This window comes from Lygodium microphyllum, chromosome 7, assembly GCF_053477565.2.
Source record: "Lygodium microphyllum isolate KBCC chromosome 7, Lygodium_microphyllum_v1.1.10, whole genome shotgun sequence".
Lineage (NCBI taxonomy): Eukaryota > Viridiplantae > Streptophyta > Polypodiopsida > Schizaeales > Lygodiaceae > Lygodium > Lygodium microphyllum.
In genome coordinates, this window is record NC_141141.1 from 48,007,473 (window position 1) to 48,023,559 (window position 16,087).

At 45.6% G+C, this 16,087-nt stretch overlaps 1 protein-coding gene across 3 annotated transcripts in view; it reads left to right on the forward strand.

Annotated features, from left to right (window-relative positions):
- The first annotated feature begins 352 nt into the window (after positions 1-352).
- LOC148033421 (uncharacterized) overlaps positions 353-16,087 on the forward strand; it is a 135,028-nt gene continuing 119,293 nt past the window's right edge. The window contains exon 1 of one of the 3 annotated variants that reach the window (XM_087681341.1): positions 353-916. In XM_087681341.1, the coding sequence (XP_087537467.1) occupies positions 463-916 (454 nt within the window). In that variant the 5' untranslated portion in view covers positions 353-462. The remainder of the gene's footprint in view (positions 917-16,087) is intronic. The other 2 variants (XM_087681340.1, XM_087681339.1) reach the window with 2 other exon arrangements.

A 16,087-nucleotide genomic window follows, 5' to 3' on the forward strand; every position in this document is an offset into this window, starting at 1 on the left:
TACATACTCAATGGTGAACTCTCACATGTGTGTCATCATGAGGGTATAGTCTTGGGATGTGCCTATGTTGTACCATTTCTTTCATTGAATAATACAAGAGTATACCTTGCTCTTACATATCATTTTACCTTTCTATGTTGTGTTCAGTGAATGATTGAGTGTAGGTGCATTACCCCTTCCCATCCCCCCACCCCATCTACCCCACCGCCTTGTTGCTTTGAGCCCTTCCTGAATATGTAATAGAGATAGAGAAATAGAGATACTATTCTAGTTACAATATTAAATAAAAACCTAGAAAATCTCAAAAAACAAAAGAGGAGGTTTTGTAGCTTGAGCTTTGAAACTTAAAGCTTTTGCAGTCGAGACCAATGATTTAATTTGAAGAGTATGTGTAGGCTGGCAGCATTTGCCAGACGCGCGTGTTAGAGCTGTCCTGTCAATGCGACAGAACGACCAGCGGAGATGTTGCAAACCCTATTGCGCCGATTAATCCCACACTCATCATCATCGTCATCGCTATTGGCTGCGGTGGCGGCATCGTCTTCATCGGCATCGTCAGCCGCTGCTGCTGCTCCAGCACCATGGCACTTCTTGTGTCAACGACGGAGGACACTCTTCTTCTTGGCGTCTCCATGTGCTTCTCCTCCTCCTCCTCCTCTTTCCGAGCGGAGTAGGCCTCCCCTGTTCAGCAGCAGCAAGAGGAGGTGCACCAACCAGTCCTGCTCGCAGGAGGATTCCATCGACTTCTCCAACTTGGACACTTACAACTTTGGCGAGCCCTCCTATTGGGACAAGAGGTATACTGTAGACCCTGACCCCGTGGATTGGTACCAGTCTTACAGCGGCTTCGCTCCTATCGTACAGAAGCATGTGCCTAAATCTGGCCGGGTGCTTATGGTTGGATGTGGAAATGCAGGTATGCTTGCTTCTTCCTCGTCTTGGAAATATACATTCTGCAATGTGGATAGAGCAGGAACAAGTTGTGACCAGCCTAAATGTTCTGCCCGCCAAAAAAAACCTTTTGTTGCGGTCTTCTTTTTCAGCATTATTACATTGCACAAGTCGGCGAATTTAGATGCTTTTGCTCTTCATCACAGAATGATTTTTGGATAGTGGATTCAAGTAATGACTGAAAACGAAAATTGCGAAGCCTAATGGATTAAATTGGACACAGTCTATTAAGCAAATACGTTCTTTAGAGGAAGTCTTTTCTGCAGTGGATATCAGAGGCACAGATTTCAATTTAGTGGATATGGAGGTTTCTACCCTTAGCTGTGCAATCCTTCTGCCCTTATTGCTATTATATGGATTTTAATAGCATGTATTCTCTCAATCAACGTTGGAAGTTGGAGCTCATACTTCATTGTTGGTTGGTTGCTTGCGTCCCAAAGAGCGTACTGTTGTTACAATAGTCATTTGCAGCTGTTATTACCTCTTTCCTCTTGTTTCTTGCAATAACTGATATAGCATTCGAATTGCCTTGAAGTTCTTATATTAAATACTTAGGCATAGTTTGCACTTAGTTAACTTCTTTTTACATTGAAATTTCTCTTGTTTAAAGATTTGTGCTCTGTGGTATTTATAAGTTCCCTTGTCAAATAAAATGATTCAAGAAAGAAAGTTTCAAAGCTTCAACCAAATGTTTAAAATTCAAAGGATAAAATAACTTACAAATAGATTTTTATGGGCATTAAAGTGCTTCAATTTACAGCTCCAAGATTGTGACCAAGAGGCACAGAGAAATGTGACTGTTTTGTAGTGAGTTGAGGCATGATTGAACATACTCTCTAGAGTTGAGATTAGTTGTGTCATGATCCTAACTTGCATTTGATTTATGTGAGGAGTTGATAGCATAAGTTTGTATCACGACTATAACCCTTGTCTAGTTTATGTGAGGATTTGATACTGGAAGTGAGAACATGAGGGCTAACAAAAATGCAAACACTATAACTAATAAATTTATGCTCAAGGGATGTAGGACATACAATGAAGCTCAAGGAGCGGTGACAAAGGGGCCAACCACAAAGTAGTTGGAGCGAGAATGAAGGCTTGAAGTAGAAAGTGGTAGATGCTCACATTAGTCTTTGTGATTTAGGTCCAGGCTGTGGGATTTTGAAGGAGTTGAATGATACCATGAACAATAGGATGGATAGTTCTGTCCTCTAATGGATTCCAATATGGAGAAGAGCCAACCAACCCTCATAGGAGGACTTGGATATGGTGGTGCAATGGACCCAAAGTACGGCTCCCATATGCATCGACGAAGTTTGGTGGATTGAAATCCTAAAGTTGAGATTGACTTCTAGGTTCACGTAGACTTGTTTTATAGTAGAAAGCAAGCTTGGCTCCTAGTTGGAGGTCACATGAGGGGACATTTTGGGGGTGAATCCATGGTTATGTATATTATCGCAAAGGCATTGTTGACATGCGTGAGAGATTGTCGTGACTACTTTCTTTTTTTAGGGCTTGGTACAATCGACATTGACATTGACATTAGTGTCTATTGGAGGCACCTTGGTGGTTGATTTCACACCCATTACGTGGGTATCCATGGTCATTGTTGTATGCATTATGATGGGTCACTATGATTGTATTGGTCACCCATGATTTGAGTGAGGGTCTTAGCGGATTGTACATTTCATGGGCGAATCACATGTGGGTATTTCTCTATTTTGTGCAAGAGAGGGCTGAGGTTAGTTGCCTTGATTTTGGGTGCCAGATCACATTTGGTTGACTAGTGTTTGTCATTTGGGCACCCAGTTTGGGGCCACCCCATTGGTCTTCCACTTTCACATTTTTTTGTGCCTATTTATAGCCAGGATCCCTCTTTCACTTTTAGTCGCGTCATGCTCCACAGCTGCTTTCTGTTGGAGGGAGAGGGAGATGGTGTCCATTGCCAATGATTGAGTGTGAGCTTTGTACTATTTTGTGCATTGGTATATGGATTCCATTTCTTGAGCATCATCTCCTTGTATTATTTTGTCCTTTGTAGCATCTCTCTTTCCTCTTTGCGTTTGTGAAATCTATTACAACAGTTTCTCACGCTTCCATTGTTACCCCCTATTCTCACAACACCACCACCTCAACATCATGCAACTCTTGACTTAGGGAAGAAGAAGGAAGCAAATGCAAGTCGATACACAATGAGAATTGTTCTAAAGGTTGTTATTTTGCATGCCATTAGATCGGCCATTTTTGTGGAGACAAGGAGTGGAGAGATCATTTTGAATTTTTAGTAGAGGATTGATTAGTTTATGTAAGTAGTTACATGGTTTGTCTTGTAAACACGACCATGTTTGGCTTGCCTTGTTGTTAGAGATTTGGTCACTTCTAGGACGGGGGCACAGGCATGTACAAGATGATTTAGGGCAGATTATGCAGTTGTACCATGTTCAAGAGCAGGTTGTGTAGTTGCTAGTAGTTTGGGCACGTTTCCTAGCAAGGTGGGCAATTTGGATTAGGTGGATGGTTTGTGCCACATGGTAGGCTATTTGCTTTTGCATTTTTCTTATTGTTTTATTGTTTAATTTGTTGTTGGCCAATTTAGCAGCGATTAGTTAGCCAATTTTGATAGGCCAATCAAAATTGGCCAACCTAATCATTTTATTGCATTATTTTTTGCCTATTTAGGGAGGCCTATCCTTCAGTCATAGTCACTTCAGTGTTTGTAGGTTGAGAGAGCTTTGGTTGGATATACACTCATAGCCCATTTTACATATCAGCCTTAAGATTCAACATTCATACTTCGTTGTCTCCAGCATTCTATTGTCTCTTCTTTTCTCTTCTTTTTGTGTTCAATTCTTTCTTTTGGTTTGGTCATACTCTCCTGCATTCATTGCACTTTGACATGGTATTAGAGCAACGTTGAAGGGCTGATCAATCATTGGCAGATTTGAAGAGCAAGTTTTAGTGCAACACCAAGACCACGGTTTATAGTGTTTGAGGGCAAGCGGGAGGGTTGTGTATTTACACAACGCCGAAGCAAGCGGAGAGGCGCTAGAAAGGAAACGAGTTTGCTATTTTTTTGCAGGATTTGGAGACAAAGAAGCAGAAAAGGCTCATTTTCAGCCTTTTACAGTAGATTTTAACTTTTAATCGCCTTCGGCGGTTAAGATATGTTCGGGAGGAGCAGAGGAAGCCCTAGCAAACTACTTTTTTTGAAGTTAGTTGGGGCTACCCATTGTTTTGTGTAGGTTATTCACATGACCATGTCTTCAAAAATTGATGTGGAGCTCTGGGCGATTATGGACCGAAAGGTCCTGGTGTTACTGGCTCTTCCATAGGATCAAAAGTTAGATGGAGAGACCTACCGCATTTGGCTGGTGATGATGCTTGCTATCTTGGAGTCTTATGATTTGGTGGAACTTTCTTCTTCAAAGAAAGCGGAGTCGGTGAAGGTATAGGTACATTGGGATGAGCTGAATGCCCACATATGGTCTTGTCTATTTCTCTCTCGCACACCAGTTGTGATTGCTCACATCGAGCATCTGACTAATGCTTGTGAGATATGGCTGGAATTAGATCAACTCTACAATAGGATGATTGTAATGAAGGGTGTTTCTATGTAGCTGCAGATGCGGATTTTGAACTCAAACAAGTCCGCTTCCATGTATGAGCTTGTGAATAAGCTTTGATAGTTACATATGTAGGTTCAGAATGCAAGCAAGGTGATCACCTCCAAGGATATGGTGCTTACTTCGTTATCACAGTTGCCCCCTAGATTCAGTGCATTCTACTCGCTTTGATTGCTTTTGGGCGGACGGAGATCCTAAAGTTGGAGGAGCAGGTTCTTATGGTCTTGGACCAAGAGGTACAACTGAATGGTACAAATTCATAGAAATTTGAGGCTCTTATAGGTCAAGCTTCCCAAAAGAAGAGGAAGTAAAAGTAGAAGAAGGAAGACAAGAACAAAAAGGATAGAGAGTCCACTTGCCACATCTGTGTTAAGACAAGTCATTGTAAGAAAGATTGCCCTGACAAGGAGGATAAGGATCCCAAGGCGGAGGAGAAGAAGACTACAAAAGACTCGGGAGCGGTAATTGTTCCTTCGTCAGTGACATTTCTACGTTTAGAGGTTATTGAGCCTCCACATGATGTGTTTGATGCAATGTTGATGGCTTCACGGTCTCGAAAGTGGATTATAGATAGTGGTGCTTCCTACCACATGACCCCCTTCTCTAGATGATATTTCCCATGTGTGTCCGATGCATGGGTATATTTTGATGGGTTATCATCTCCTTCAATGAGCAAGATTTGTGGACTTGGCCTCATGGCTGAGTTTGATAGGGATTTCTTTTAGGTTCTTGATAGAAAGACTAAATAGGTGCTTTGCCAAGGGCACAAGGAGAATGGTGTCTATAAGATGCAGAGTTCTTTAGCCCTTACTTCTCTTCTCACTTCTTAGTCTCAGTTTGAGCTATGGCATGCTTGGTACAACCACCTCAACTATGAGTACCTTAGGAAGGTAGCTCGTGATTAGCTTGTGTGTGGATTGCCAAATGTTGGGGTGAGCCATCCACACCGTGTTGTTGAGCTAAAAAGGCGTCACAATTTGATTAGCTTTTTTGAACAGCCTTAAAACATGTAATTACTGAAGCTTTCCTTAAAAAGAAATGCTGTCCTAGAGAGTTTGAGTATCCCATAAGCCAAACCCTAACTTGGGAGGATCTAGTCATCTACAACTAGACAAGTTGTCCACCATTCAATATATCTTGTTTTGCAGTTTCTCAACCATCAGCCTTCCTTCAATGGCTGTGCAGCCCCAAGCGATTGCTGCCATGTCATCATCACCCTCTTGGCACCTATCCACTATTGTCGCTAGCGACTATTGTTAGAGATCATAGCCTGTTTAGGCAGCTGCACAGTCAGCAGCAGCAGTCGGTCCAGCAGCTGCAGTCGGACTGTGCAGTGGGACTGCCACGTGGCAGTCCGACTGCCTGCAGCCGTTTTTACCAGGCTGCGCCCTATTTCTGGCGCCCCGTTCTAGGTGGTTTTTCGCCTATTTATTGTCGACGACTTCAGCAGTCTACCCATTCTTCTCTGTCGCAGATTACAGACCGGTGCCGTGCAGATTTCTGTCTCTGTTCACAGATTTCAGACAGCAGACAGTGCAGACTGCAGCAGACTTCGAGGTGGACAGCAGGTCGCATCGTCGAGGTGGAGACACGCAGTCCAGCGCACTGCGCCCGTGTATATCTTTGTATTCAGCATTCTTTATACAGCAGATCTTCATTGTACACTGTCTCTTTCTCTCCCTTTTTCTCTCTGCGTTCTCTCTCTCTCAGTCCTACGCTTCCGCACCGCTGCACTCTGACATGGTATCAGAGCAGTGTTTGAGGGCTGACTGAGCGCAGAATCAACTTGAAAAGGAGTTTCCATCGCGACACAAATTTGCGTTTTTTGCGTTTAAGGGCAGACAGGAGGGCTGTGCCTTGGAACAAGGCTGAAACGAGTGTGGGCGCACAGGAAAGGAGTACAGGTGGTGGATTTGCTGCTGTTTACTGCTGTTTGATGCGGAGGAAGTTTGAGTTTTCAACCTAAAAGTGCAGGTTTTGCTTTTTCATCGCCTCCGGCGGGTGAAGAAGCTTCGGGACGCGGAAGAGCCTTAGCAGGCTGAGTTTACTCAGTCAGAGGGGGCTGCTTTTGCGTTTGAGAAGGCATTGCAGGTGAAGATGTCTACAGAGATGGACTTGGAGTTCCAGGCGATTATGGACCGGAAGGTGCCTGTCTTACCGGCTCTTCCTACAGATCAGAAGCTCGACGGCGACAACTACCGCATTTGGCGCGTTATGATGTTGGCCATTCTTGAGTCCTATGATTTGGCGGAGTTGGTACAGGAAGATATTGACCGGCCTTCGGTAAGAGATGAGTCCAAACTCTCTTCCGATGCTCGTGCGGAGTTGGCCAGGGCCCAGTCTCATTGGGACAAACTGAATGCCAGGATTCGATCCTTTCTCTTTCTATCATGCACTACAGCCGTGATCGCTCACATCGAGCACTTGACGGTGGCTCGTGAGATATGGCTGGAGCTTGATCAAATGTACAATCGGATGACCCTGATGAAGAGGGTTTCTTTGGAGGTACAGATGCGGACCTTGTCCGTCAATAAGTCTTCTTCGCTAAGGGAACACATTAACAAGCTAAGGCAGCTACAGATGCAGGTTCAGAATGCGGGGAAGCCAATTTCCTCCGAAGACATGGCGATCACACTCTTGTCCCAGTTGCCGCCACGATTCGGTACATTTTACTCTCCCCTTATTGCTTCGGGGCGAGAGTCTACTCTTCGGTGGGAAGAGTTGGTTCCTATGGTCTTGGACCAAGAGGACCAGTTAAAGGGACAGAATGCTTCCAAGACGGAGGCGTTGATAGGTCAAGCCTCTCAGAAGAAGGGGAAGGACCAAAAGAAGAAGAAGGGGGATAACAAGTCCAAGAAGGACAAGGACAAAGACTCCACATGCCATATTTGTGGAAAGACTGGCCATTGGAAGAAGGATTGCCCTGACAAAGACTCGAAGGACACCAAGAAGAAGGAAACCAAGGATTCTGGAGTGGTGGCTGCACCCTCATCAGCTGCATTTCTACATTTAGTTGTCATTGAGGACGCTTCACCGAATGCTTCTGATGTTGCGGTGGTGGCTCCCCAATCTCGAGAGTGGATTATTGATAGTGGTGCCTCACGGCACATGACTCCTTCATCAGATGGTGTTGCCCAGCTGCGACCTTCGCGTGGGCAGGTTCTCATTGGAGACAGCTCTTCAGTTTCTATTGCAGGTCGGGGTAAGATGCAGCTCATTCCGGATGGACGAGGTGGCACCCATACCTTAGAGGTTTTGCATGTACCAGGATTAGGGTACCATCTCCTTTCAGTTCATAAGATTTGCTCCCTTGGTCTTTTGGTGGAATTTGACAGTTCTACTGTGCGAGTCCTTGATCGTGAATCGAGGAAGGTTCTATCATCTGGATATGAGGAGAACGGCATTTACAAACTGAAGTCTTCCACTGCCCTCTCTTCTCTTCTTCTTACCTCACAGTCACAGTCTGAATTAAGGCATGCTCGGTTTGGTCACCCGAACTATGACTATCTTCGGAAGGCGTCACGTGGACAGCTTGTTCGAGGGTTGCCGGATATAGTGGTGAGCCAGCATCCATGTGTCTCCTGCATACGGGGGAAGCAGCATCAGGATGCCATTCCCCACACAGCTTCGCGGCGGTCTACTTCACCGATGGAGCTAGTATCTACGGATCTATGTGGCCCTATGAGGAATGAGTCCCTGCGTGGGAGCTCGTACTTCATGCTGATCGTGGATGACTATAGCAGGATGACATGGGCCTATTTTTTGACACTAAAATCAGAAGCTTTCTCGCACTTCAAGGATTGGGTTCTCTTTGAGGAGTACCGATCAGGCCGGAAGTTGAAGACCTTGCGATCCGACAAGGGTGGTGAATTTGTGTCTAATGAATTTGCTCGGTTTTGTGCAGATAGAGGAATTCACCAGGAGTTTGCCAATACCAATACTCCTCAAGAAAATGGTATTCTAGAACGGAAGAACCGCAGTGTGATCGAGATGGCGCGCACCATGATGGAGCACCGACAGACCCCTCAGGTTCTGTGGGCCGAGGCTGTGGCTACTGCAGTCCACATCCTTAATCGATCCCCTACTTCGGCCGTGGAAGGGATGACTCCATTTGAGGCTTATTTTGGGACGAAGCCAGATGTTTCTTACTTTCGGGTCTTTGGGTGTGATGTCTATGTTCACATTCCCAAGGCTCACCGTGACAAATTTGAAGCGGCTTTCCGAAAACAGGTATTTGTTGGCTATAGCTCTCAGTCCCAAGGCTACCGACTGTATGATCCCGTCAAGCGGGATGTATATACTAGCCGTGATGTGCGGTTTGTGGAGGTTCCGGCTTCTTCAACGGGTGAGGAGCATCCCGTTCTTGGAGATCCAGGGGAGAGTTTGGCTCCTTCTACAGTTCCACTGGAGCCTGTGCCGTTTGATTATGATTCTGTTTCTGACACAGAGTCTACTGTTCCACCGGATCCTTCTGAGGAGTTACCACCGGTGGACATTCCAGAGTCTTCTACTGATGGAGAACGACGAGGGGAGGTTCGGCCTCCTCCTCGCTGGGCCCGTGACACACTCCGTGATTCAGGGATCGAGGGGGTTCCTGAGGAGTGGGGACCGCAGGATGGTCCGCGGCGGTCACGGAGGCACCAGGCGCATTCTTCGGAGCTTGTTTGCTCCAATTATTGTTTGATGTCCCGAGTTATGCAGGATCGAGAGCCCACCTCCGTGAAGGAGGCTTTACAGTCCACCCCATGGAAGAAAGCTATGGAAGCTGAGTTGGAGGCTATTGAGAGGAATGGCACTTGGTCACTTGTGCCACGCCCCCCGAAGAAGAAGGTGATTGGAGTCAAGTGGGTCTTCAAGACCAAATATCTCAGTGATGGTACTTTGGATAAGCACAAGGCTCGCCTTGTTGCTAAGGGTTTTGCCCAGCGCCCAGGGATTGACTGTCATGACACCTTTGCCCCTACAGCTCGTATGGCAACCATTAGAGCTGTTCTTGCTTTGGCTGGCCATAGGAGATGGCCTGTTTATCAGCTGGATGTGAAGTCTGCCTTCCTGAATGGTGATTTGAAGGAGGAGATCTACGTTGAGCAGCCTCCTGGCTTTGGTTCTTCAGATGGGAAAGTCTACAGGTTGAAGAAGGCCCTGTATGGTCTCAAGCAGGCCCCGCGAGCTTGGAACGAGAAGATTGATTCGTTCCTCCAGACTCAGTTGGGATATCGGCGGTCCAAGGCCGATCCGCAGCTGTATGTTCACACTTCCGAGGATGGTTGTGTGCTGTTTGTATTATATGTTGATGATTTGATTGTCACAGGTGATGATGCACAGCAGGTCCAGGAGACAAAGTCAGCTTTACATCGGACGTTCGAGATGACGGATACTCCATTTCTTTTTAGGCCATGAGATTTATCAGTCTCAGAGGGGGATCTTTCTCTCCCAACAGAGATATGTACAGGAGCTCTTGGTGACTTTTGAGATGGAAGATTGTCGGGCCCTCTCTACTCCTATGGATCCGAACTGGAAGGCCACTTCCCATTCAGCTTCTCCTTTGGCGGATGCTTCCCGCTATCGACAGTTGATAGGGTCTTTGATTTGGCTTCTCAACACGAGGGTTGATCTATGTTTTGCTGTTGGGCTCTTGGCAGGGTTCATGAGTGAACCTAAGACGGTGCATTGGCAGGCTGCTCAGAGGATACTTCGGTATCTAAGGGGGACGTCTGATTTGGGGATTCATTACCCCGCAGGGACAGATGGGTCAGATCTCGTACTTGCAGGTTGGAGCGACTCGGATTGGGCTGGTGACGTGGACCACAGACGGTCTACAACAGGTTACTGCTTTACTTTGGGTGCAGGTGTTATTTCATGGAGTAGCAAGAAGCAGCCCACGGTAGCCCTTTCGTCTACTGAGGCGGAGTATCGGGCCGCATCTTCCACCACATGCGAGGTTGTGTGGCTTCGGAGATTGTTGGAGGAGCTTGGGTGCCCCCAGACTCGTCCTACATTGCTGCGATGTGACAATGAGAGTTGCATTGCCTTGGCAAGGAATCCTGTTTTTCATGCCCGGACGAAGCACATTGAGATCCAGTACCACTTCATCCGAGAAAAGCTTCTGGATGAGACCATCACTGTGGAGTATTGCAAGACGGAGGATAATCTTGCGGATTTGTTTACGAAGGCGCTTCCTCAGGCTCTACTTCGGCAACATTCCCGATCCCTCAGGCTTCTGCCCTGTCCAGGCTCTGAGAGGGGGTGTTAGAGATCATAGCCTGTTTAGGCAGCTGCACAGTCAGCAGCAGCAGTCGGACCAGCAGCTGCAGTCGGACTGTGCAGTGGGACTGCCACGTGGCAGTCCGACTGCCTGCAGCCGTTTTTACCAGGCTGCGCCCTATTACTGGCGCCCCGTTCTAGGTGGTTTTTCGCCTATTTATTGTCGACGACTTCAGCAGTCTACCCATTCTTCTCTGTCGCAGATTACAGACCGGTGCCGTGCAGATTTCTGTCTCTGTTCACAGATTTCAGACAGCAGACAGTGCAGACTGCAGCAGACTTCGAGGTGGACAGCAGGTCGCATCGTCGAGGTGGAGACACGCAGTCCAGCGCACTGCGCCCGTGTATATCTTTGTATTCAGCATTCTTTATACAGCAGATCTTCATTGTACACTGTCTCTTTCTCTCCCTTTTTCTCTCTGCGTTCTCTCTCTCTCAGTCCTACGCTTCCGCACCGCTGCACTCTGACAACTATTCCCATCTGCTGGCTACTACTCCTTCGGTCCTAGGCAGCTGCGTTTTCAGCTGTTGCTGGCCACCTTGTGAATTAGCTTCCTTGTGGATATTAGATAGTTGGCGTTCTGGTTAGTGTAGGCCCATACAACATTTGACTTATCTTCCTGAGCTGTTGCTTTGTTGTTCTCAGCCTTGGTGATCAATTTACACTTTTTGGGCGGTACATTGCTGCATTTGGCGAGGTTCAGCCTCTAGATACTTGCATTTTGGTTGCCAGCCTGTTGCCCTTTCATGTTTAGCATTCTCTCAGCATCGATTAGTGGTTACAACACTGAGGATTCGTCTCCAGTGGACGTCACATTTCGACTACTCTCATTGCTTGGCCTTTGATAATCTTGTACACAGTTACTATCATTTACAGCATTCATCCATTCAAAGTTTTTTGAAACTAGCCTTCCTTCTTGGAAAGGGTAGTAATTCCCTAATTAAGCACTTATCTGTAGCAATCAACAAATGAATATAACTTGAAATGCACAAATTACCTTAATAATCTCGGACATTGGACACCTTGTTGGCCCCAAAATTGGCGCCCTTTTCGGCATTTCTTTAACTTGATTGCTAATGGAATGAGTACAGATTGAGATTCATAATCTCCTTTGTTGTTCCAAAAAGCCTCTTTGCTGTACAACAATCAGCAAATCAATTCGGGCCAATTGCCCCTTCATTTTTCACCCAGGACTTGCACAAATAGAACCACAAACTTGTTAGCAGATATGTCAGCTCATGCATTGTTATGGGAATGTATGCCCAAGGATGAAAAGTAACACTTTCTGTTGTTTCTTAATCACTCAAGAACTTTCTAGAGAATCCACAAAATAAGCTGTTCTTCCTGCTTCAATTACTCTTGTCCTTCACTTCTATTTCCATTTCAACATTATGTGCCATCCTTTGGTTTTTTTTGCCATAAGTCAAAAAGTTCCCACCTTGAATAAAGAGAGTGTCATGACAACCTTGAAGTTACAACCCATTCAACTTTGCTTCTTTGACCACAAGTTGTAATAAGTCATGTAAATCACCAAGCATAATACATGATGGGAAATTAGGTTGTTGGATCTCTAGCCCTTTGACTCTGCCTTGTAAGCTTCTATGTCACTAAACCCGGATGGAAAGACCACTCTCTTAAGCTTCTTCTAAGTCTTCAAAGTTGATTTGATTAACCTAGTACACACAAGACATTGTGTAAATAACTTACCATGACTTATGATACACGGAACCTTTTGTGCATTAACCCGTGGAAAGGAGCAGCAGTCCGTTTTTTTCGCCGCATTTTGCGGGCATCTTCAGGCTGAGACCAGGGCGCCATGGATGGAGGAGGATGAGAGGTGTCCAAGCCACCACACAAAGGGGCCACTCTTGGCTGAGTAAAACAGGGTTAATATGTATAAGAAGGAGGGCAGCAGCCCATTCAGGGAGGGGATTCATGCTCATGGAAGGAGAAGGGAGGAAGCTTTGATCAGTGCTTGTGTCTACATCTTTGGAGTAGCAATTCACTCCTTTGAAGGGAGCCCTTGTTCCACTTCTTGTTCTTTCTTATCAAGATTTGTGGGCTGAACTGAAAGGTTAGGAATGCTCTTTAATGGGTTGAATTTCTGTTTTACAAAGCATCTCTTGCATGGTTCAAGAGATACATGCACTTGTGAAGAAACAAGAGAAGGACACTGTCTTATGCATCTACCTCTTGAAGTAAACTCTCTTCTCTATCAAGAGGAGTTCTTGGAGAACATAAAGCTTTGATTTGGACTGTTATATGCAGCCCATTACTTTCTTTGTGGGCTGAATTTCTGTTTTTGCAAAGCACCTCTTGTACGGTTCATGAGATACATGTATTTGTGTAGATGGAAAGAAGGACAATTCCTTATGTACCTACTGCTTGATGTAGACTCTCTTCTCTACCAAGAAGAGATCTTTGGGAGACATTAAACTTTGATTTTGGACTGTTATATTCAGCCCATCACATTCTTTAGGCTGATTCTTATTGATGTTCCATTTTCTACTCTTATAGTTTATAAAGAGGACATGCTCTACTTTCACTTGAAATTGCCGTATCTAAACACCCTTGCCTTGAAAGGGCATTGAAGTCACTCTTTGGTAGATTATTTGTGTTATCTTGGATTATTCTTGGCTGCCGAAAATAGGGAATTAATGGGCTGAAGCTTTATTTGTGATCCACTTCCTTAATCTTGGTAGAACATGGACTCCTCTTGGTTCATATGAGTGACTACTGTAAAGAAAAATACCCTAACACAGAAACATAAACAGAAACCGTACGACAAATCACAGACTGATAAAAAGAACATATTTAGGGTTAGGGTCAGAGTAACTCAGAGACAATGAACATAGTGAATAAATGAAATGATATGACTACTAATAATACGATGCTCATGCAGCAAACACACTATGCAGTGAATGAATATTGAACCTCGAACTCCTATATCTCTAGGATCAGGGCAGGGGTAATGAGCTGGAGAGTGTGTCGTACTCCGAACGGATTCCGAATCGTAGCAAGGTAGCCTCTGGATGTCGAGCACCAGCAAACGCAGCAGTGAGAAGCTGGATCTAATGCAGACAATAGTGACGAGAGAGAAAGACTAAAACGGAGCCTGTAGGAGAGAGAAAGACTAAAAATGCAAGCAAGACAGCCTGCAGGAGAGAGAAAGACTAAAAACGGAGCCTATAGGAGAGAAAAAGACTGAAAACGCAGGCAGGACAGTCTGTAGGAGAGAGAAAGAGTGCAGCAATTGTAGACAGGAGAGAGAAAACTGTCAAGGTGGCAGATGGAGCCTGCAAACGCAGCAATTTGTTCGCGTGGCAGGTTGTACGACAGCAGTGCAGATGAACAACAGTAAGTCGCTAGGCAGAAACAACGGCAATCAGCGTGTAGAGGGCTGGAAACAGGCGCTAGACTGTAGGGAACATTGATGGACAACAAGGGCTGAGATGTCCTCCGCGACCGGGGTGTGGGCAGCAAGCTGGTAACACCTGAAACTTGCAAAAACGAGATTGTGAAAGAGTGGAGGGTTGGTTGCCAATTTATAGAAAATTAGGATTCTAGATCCTCTCCCACTTAACTTTCTCGATCCGCTCCCCGTTTTAGGGTTTTGGCTAAACTAAGCCTAAAATAAGCATGTTTTGGGGCTATTTAAGTGGCTAAGTGCATTTCTTAGCACAACACCCCCTCTTAGGCCCAAAATAGGGCAAGAAAAGTAGGCCAGCCTAAATTTTGATTTACCCCAAGGCGTCCCACCCCAAAGCAGCCAGGGCATCGGACAAAAGGTGCACGTCGGCTGCCCAGTGGCTTACCAAGACTACAGAGACGATGGATATCTTACCAAGGGAGTTCAAGTGATCACCCAAGAGAGGTCAGGGCATCGGATCAAGGGTGCTCGTCGGTTGCCCAAGGGCCTACCAAGGCCTACAAAGGCAGATGGAATCAACAATGGACTTGTTTGTTTTGTTTTGTTTTGTTTTGTTTAAAAAAAAAAAGTGGTTTGAAAATACATAAGTAATATAGGGGCAGCGGCCGATTAAGTGACAGATAGGAATAGATAAAGAGAGTTTTAAACCCAAGTTATTCACAAAACTAGCAAGCCAATCCTTCGCATTGACGAGGATAAGTGCCTAAGGATGATAAAAGTGAGTGTATGTGCCAATCATGTGTTGAATATGTGAGAGGCAAAAAAAAAATGGTGGGCTTAGCAAGACAAGCAAAGCAAGCAAGCAAGCAAACAAGGGTAGGGAAAGTGCCTTTAGGAGAACTGCCATGTGTTATGCTACGAATATGGTGGATCCTAGAGTCGACCACTCCAAAAGACCGAAAAGGGATAAATGCGCACAGATGCATGTTGACATAAACAGAATGCCAATGCATAGGGTAATGCAAAGGGAGATGCAAGATGTCATGGCCATGCAATATGCTATGCAACAGTGCCACTCGGACAGTGCCCTCGTAGGGGAAGTGTTCACTTGTCCAAGTGCCCTTTTACAATCAGTCATCTTGATAGTGCGGATGAAGTTACAAATGCCCATAATACAATACAAAAGAATAAGTGAATGTAATGTCTAAAAAACTGTAAGCATCATCACTGTCACGATCAAGAGTAGGAGCTGTCCCCTCTCAAATTGGAAGGGAAAGCAAGAGGGAATCATCCTCTCCCCGTTAAGCTGAAGAAGTAGGGGAGGGTGTGCCCTAGCCGATCTTGGGTAGCAGGTACTGAAGAACCGGTCGGTTGACCACTTTGATCAAGATATCTGCAAAATTATCTGATGAAGGCACAAACTCTAGGCGAATAGTGCCTAGCTCAACTTCCTCTTTGGAAAAGTGAAAGTGGACTCCCACATGCCGTGTCCGTGGTGTGATGATTGGATTGCCCACAAGAGCAATGGTACTTTGGTTGTTGCAGTAGGCAACTGTGGGAGAGTCACATGGAAAATGAAGCATCGCCAGTAAACTCCTCAGATAGATGGCCTCGGTGGTGCCATCGAAGAGAGCCCGATACTTAGCCTCGGTCGTGGAAGTCGCCACCGTCTCTTGCTTACAGTTGGACCAAGAAATGGGAGCCGTGCCCAAGGTAAAGAGGTATCCGCCATGGGAACGTCGGGTGTCAGGATCTCCTGCCCAATCAGAATCAGTGTATCCTTGCAAACATAAACCAGAACCATATGTCAAGCCATAAGAAAAATTACACCTCAAATAACGCAACACACGAAGACATGCAATCCAATGTGACATCCTA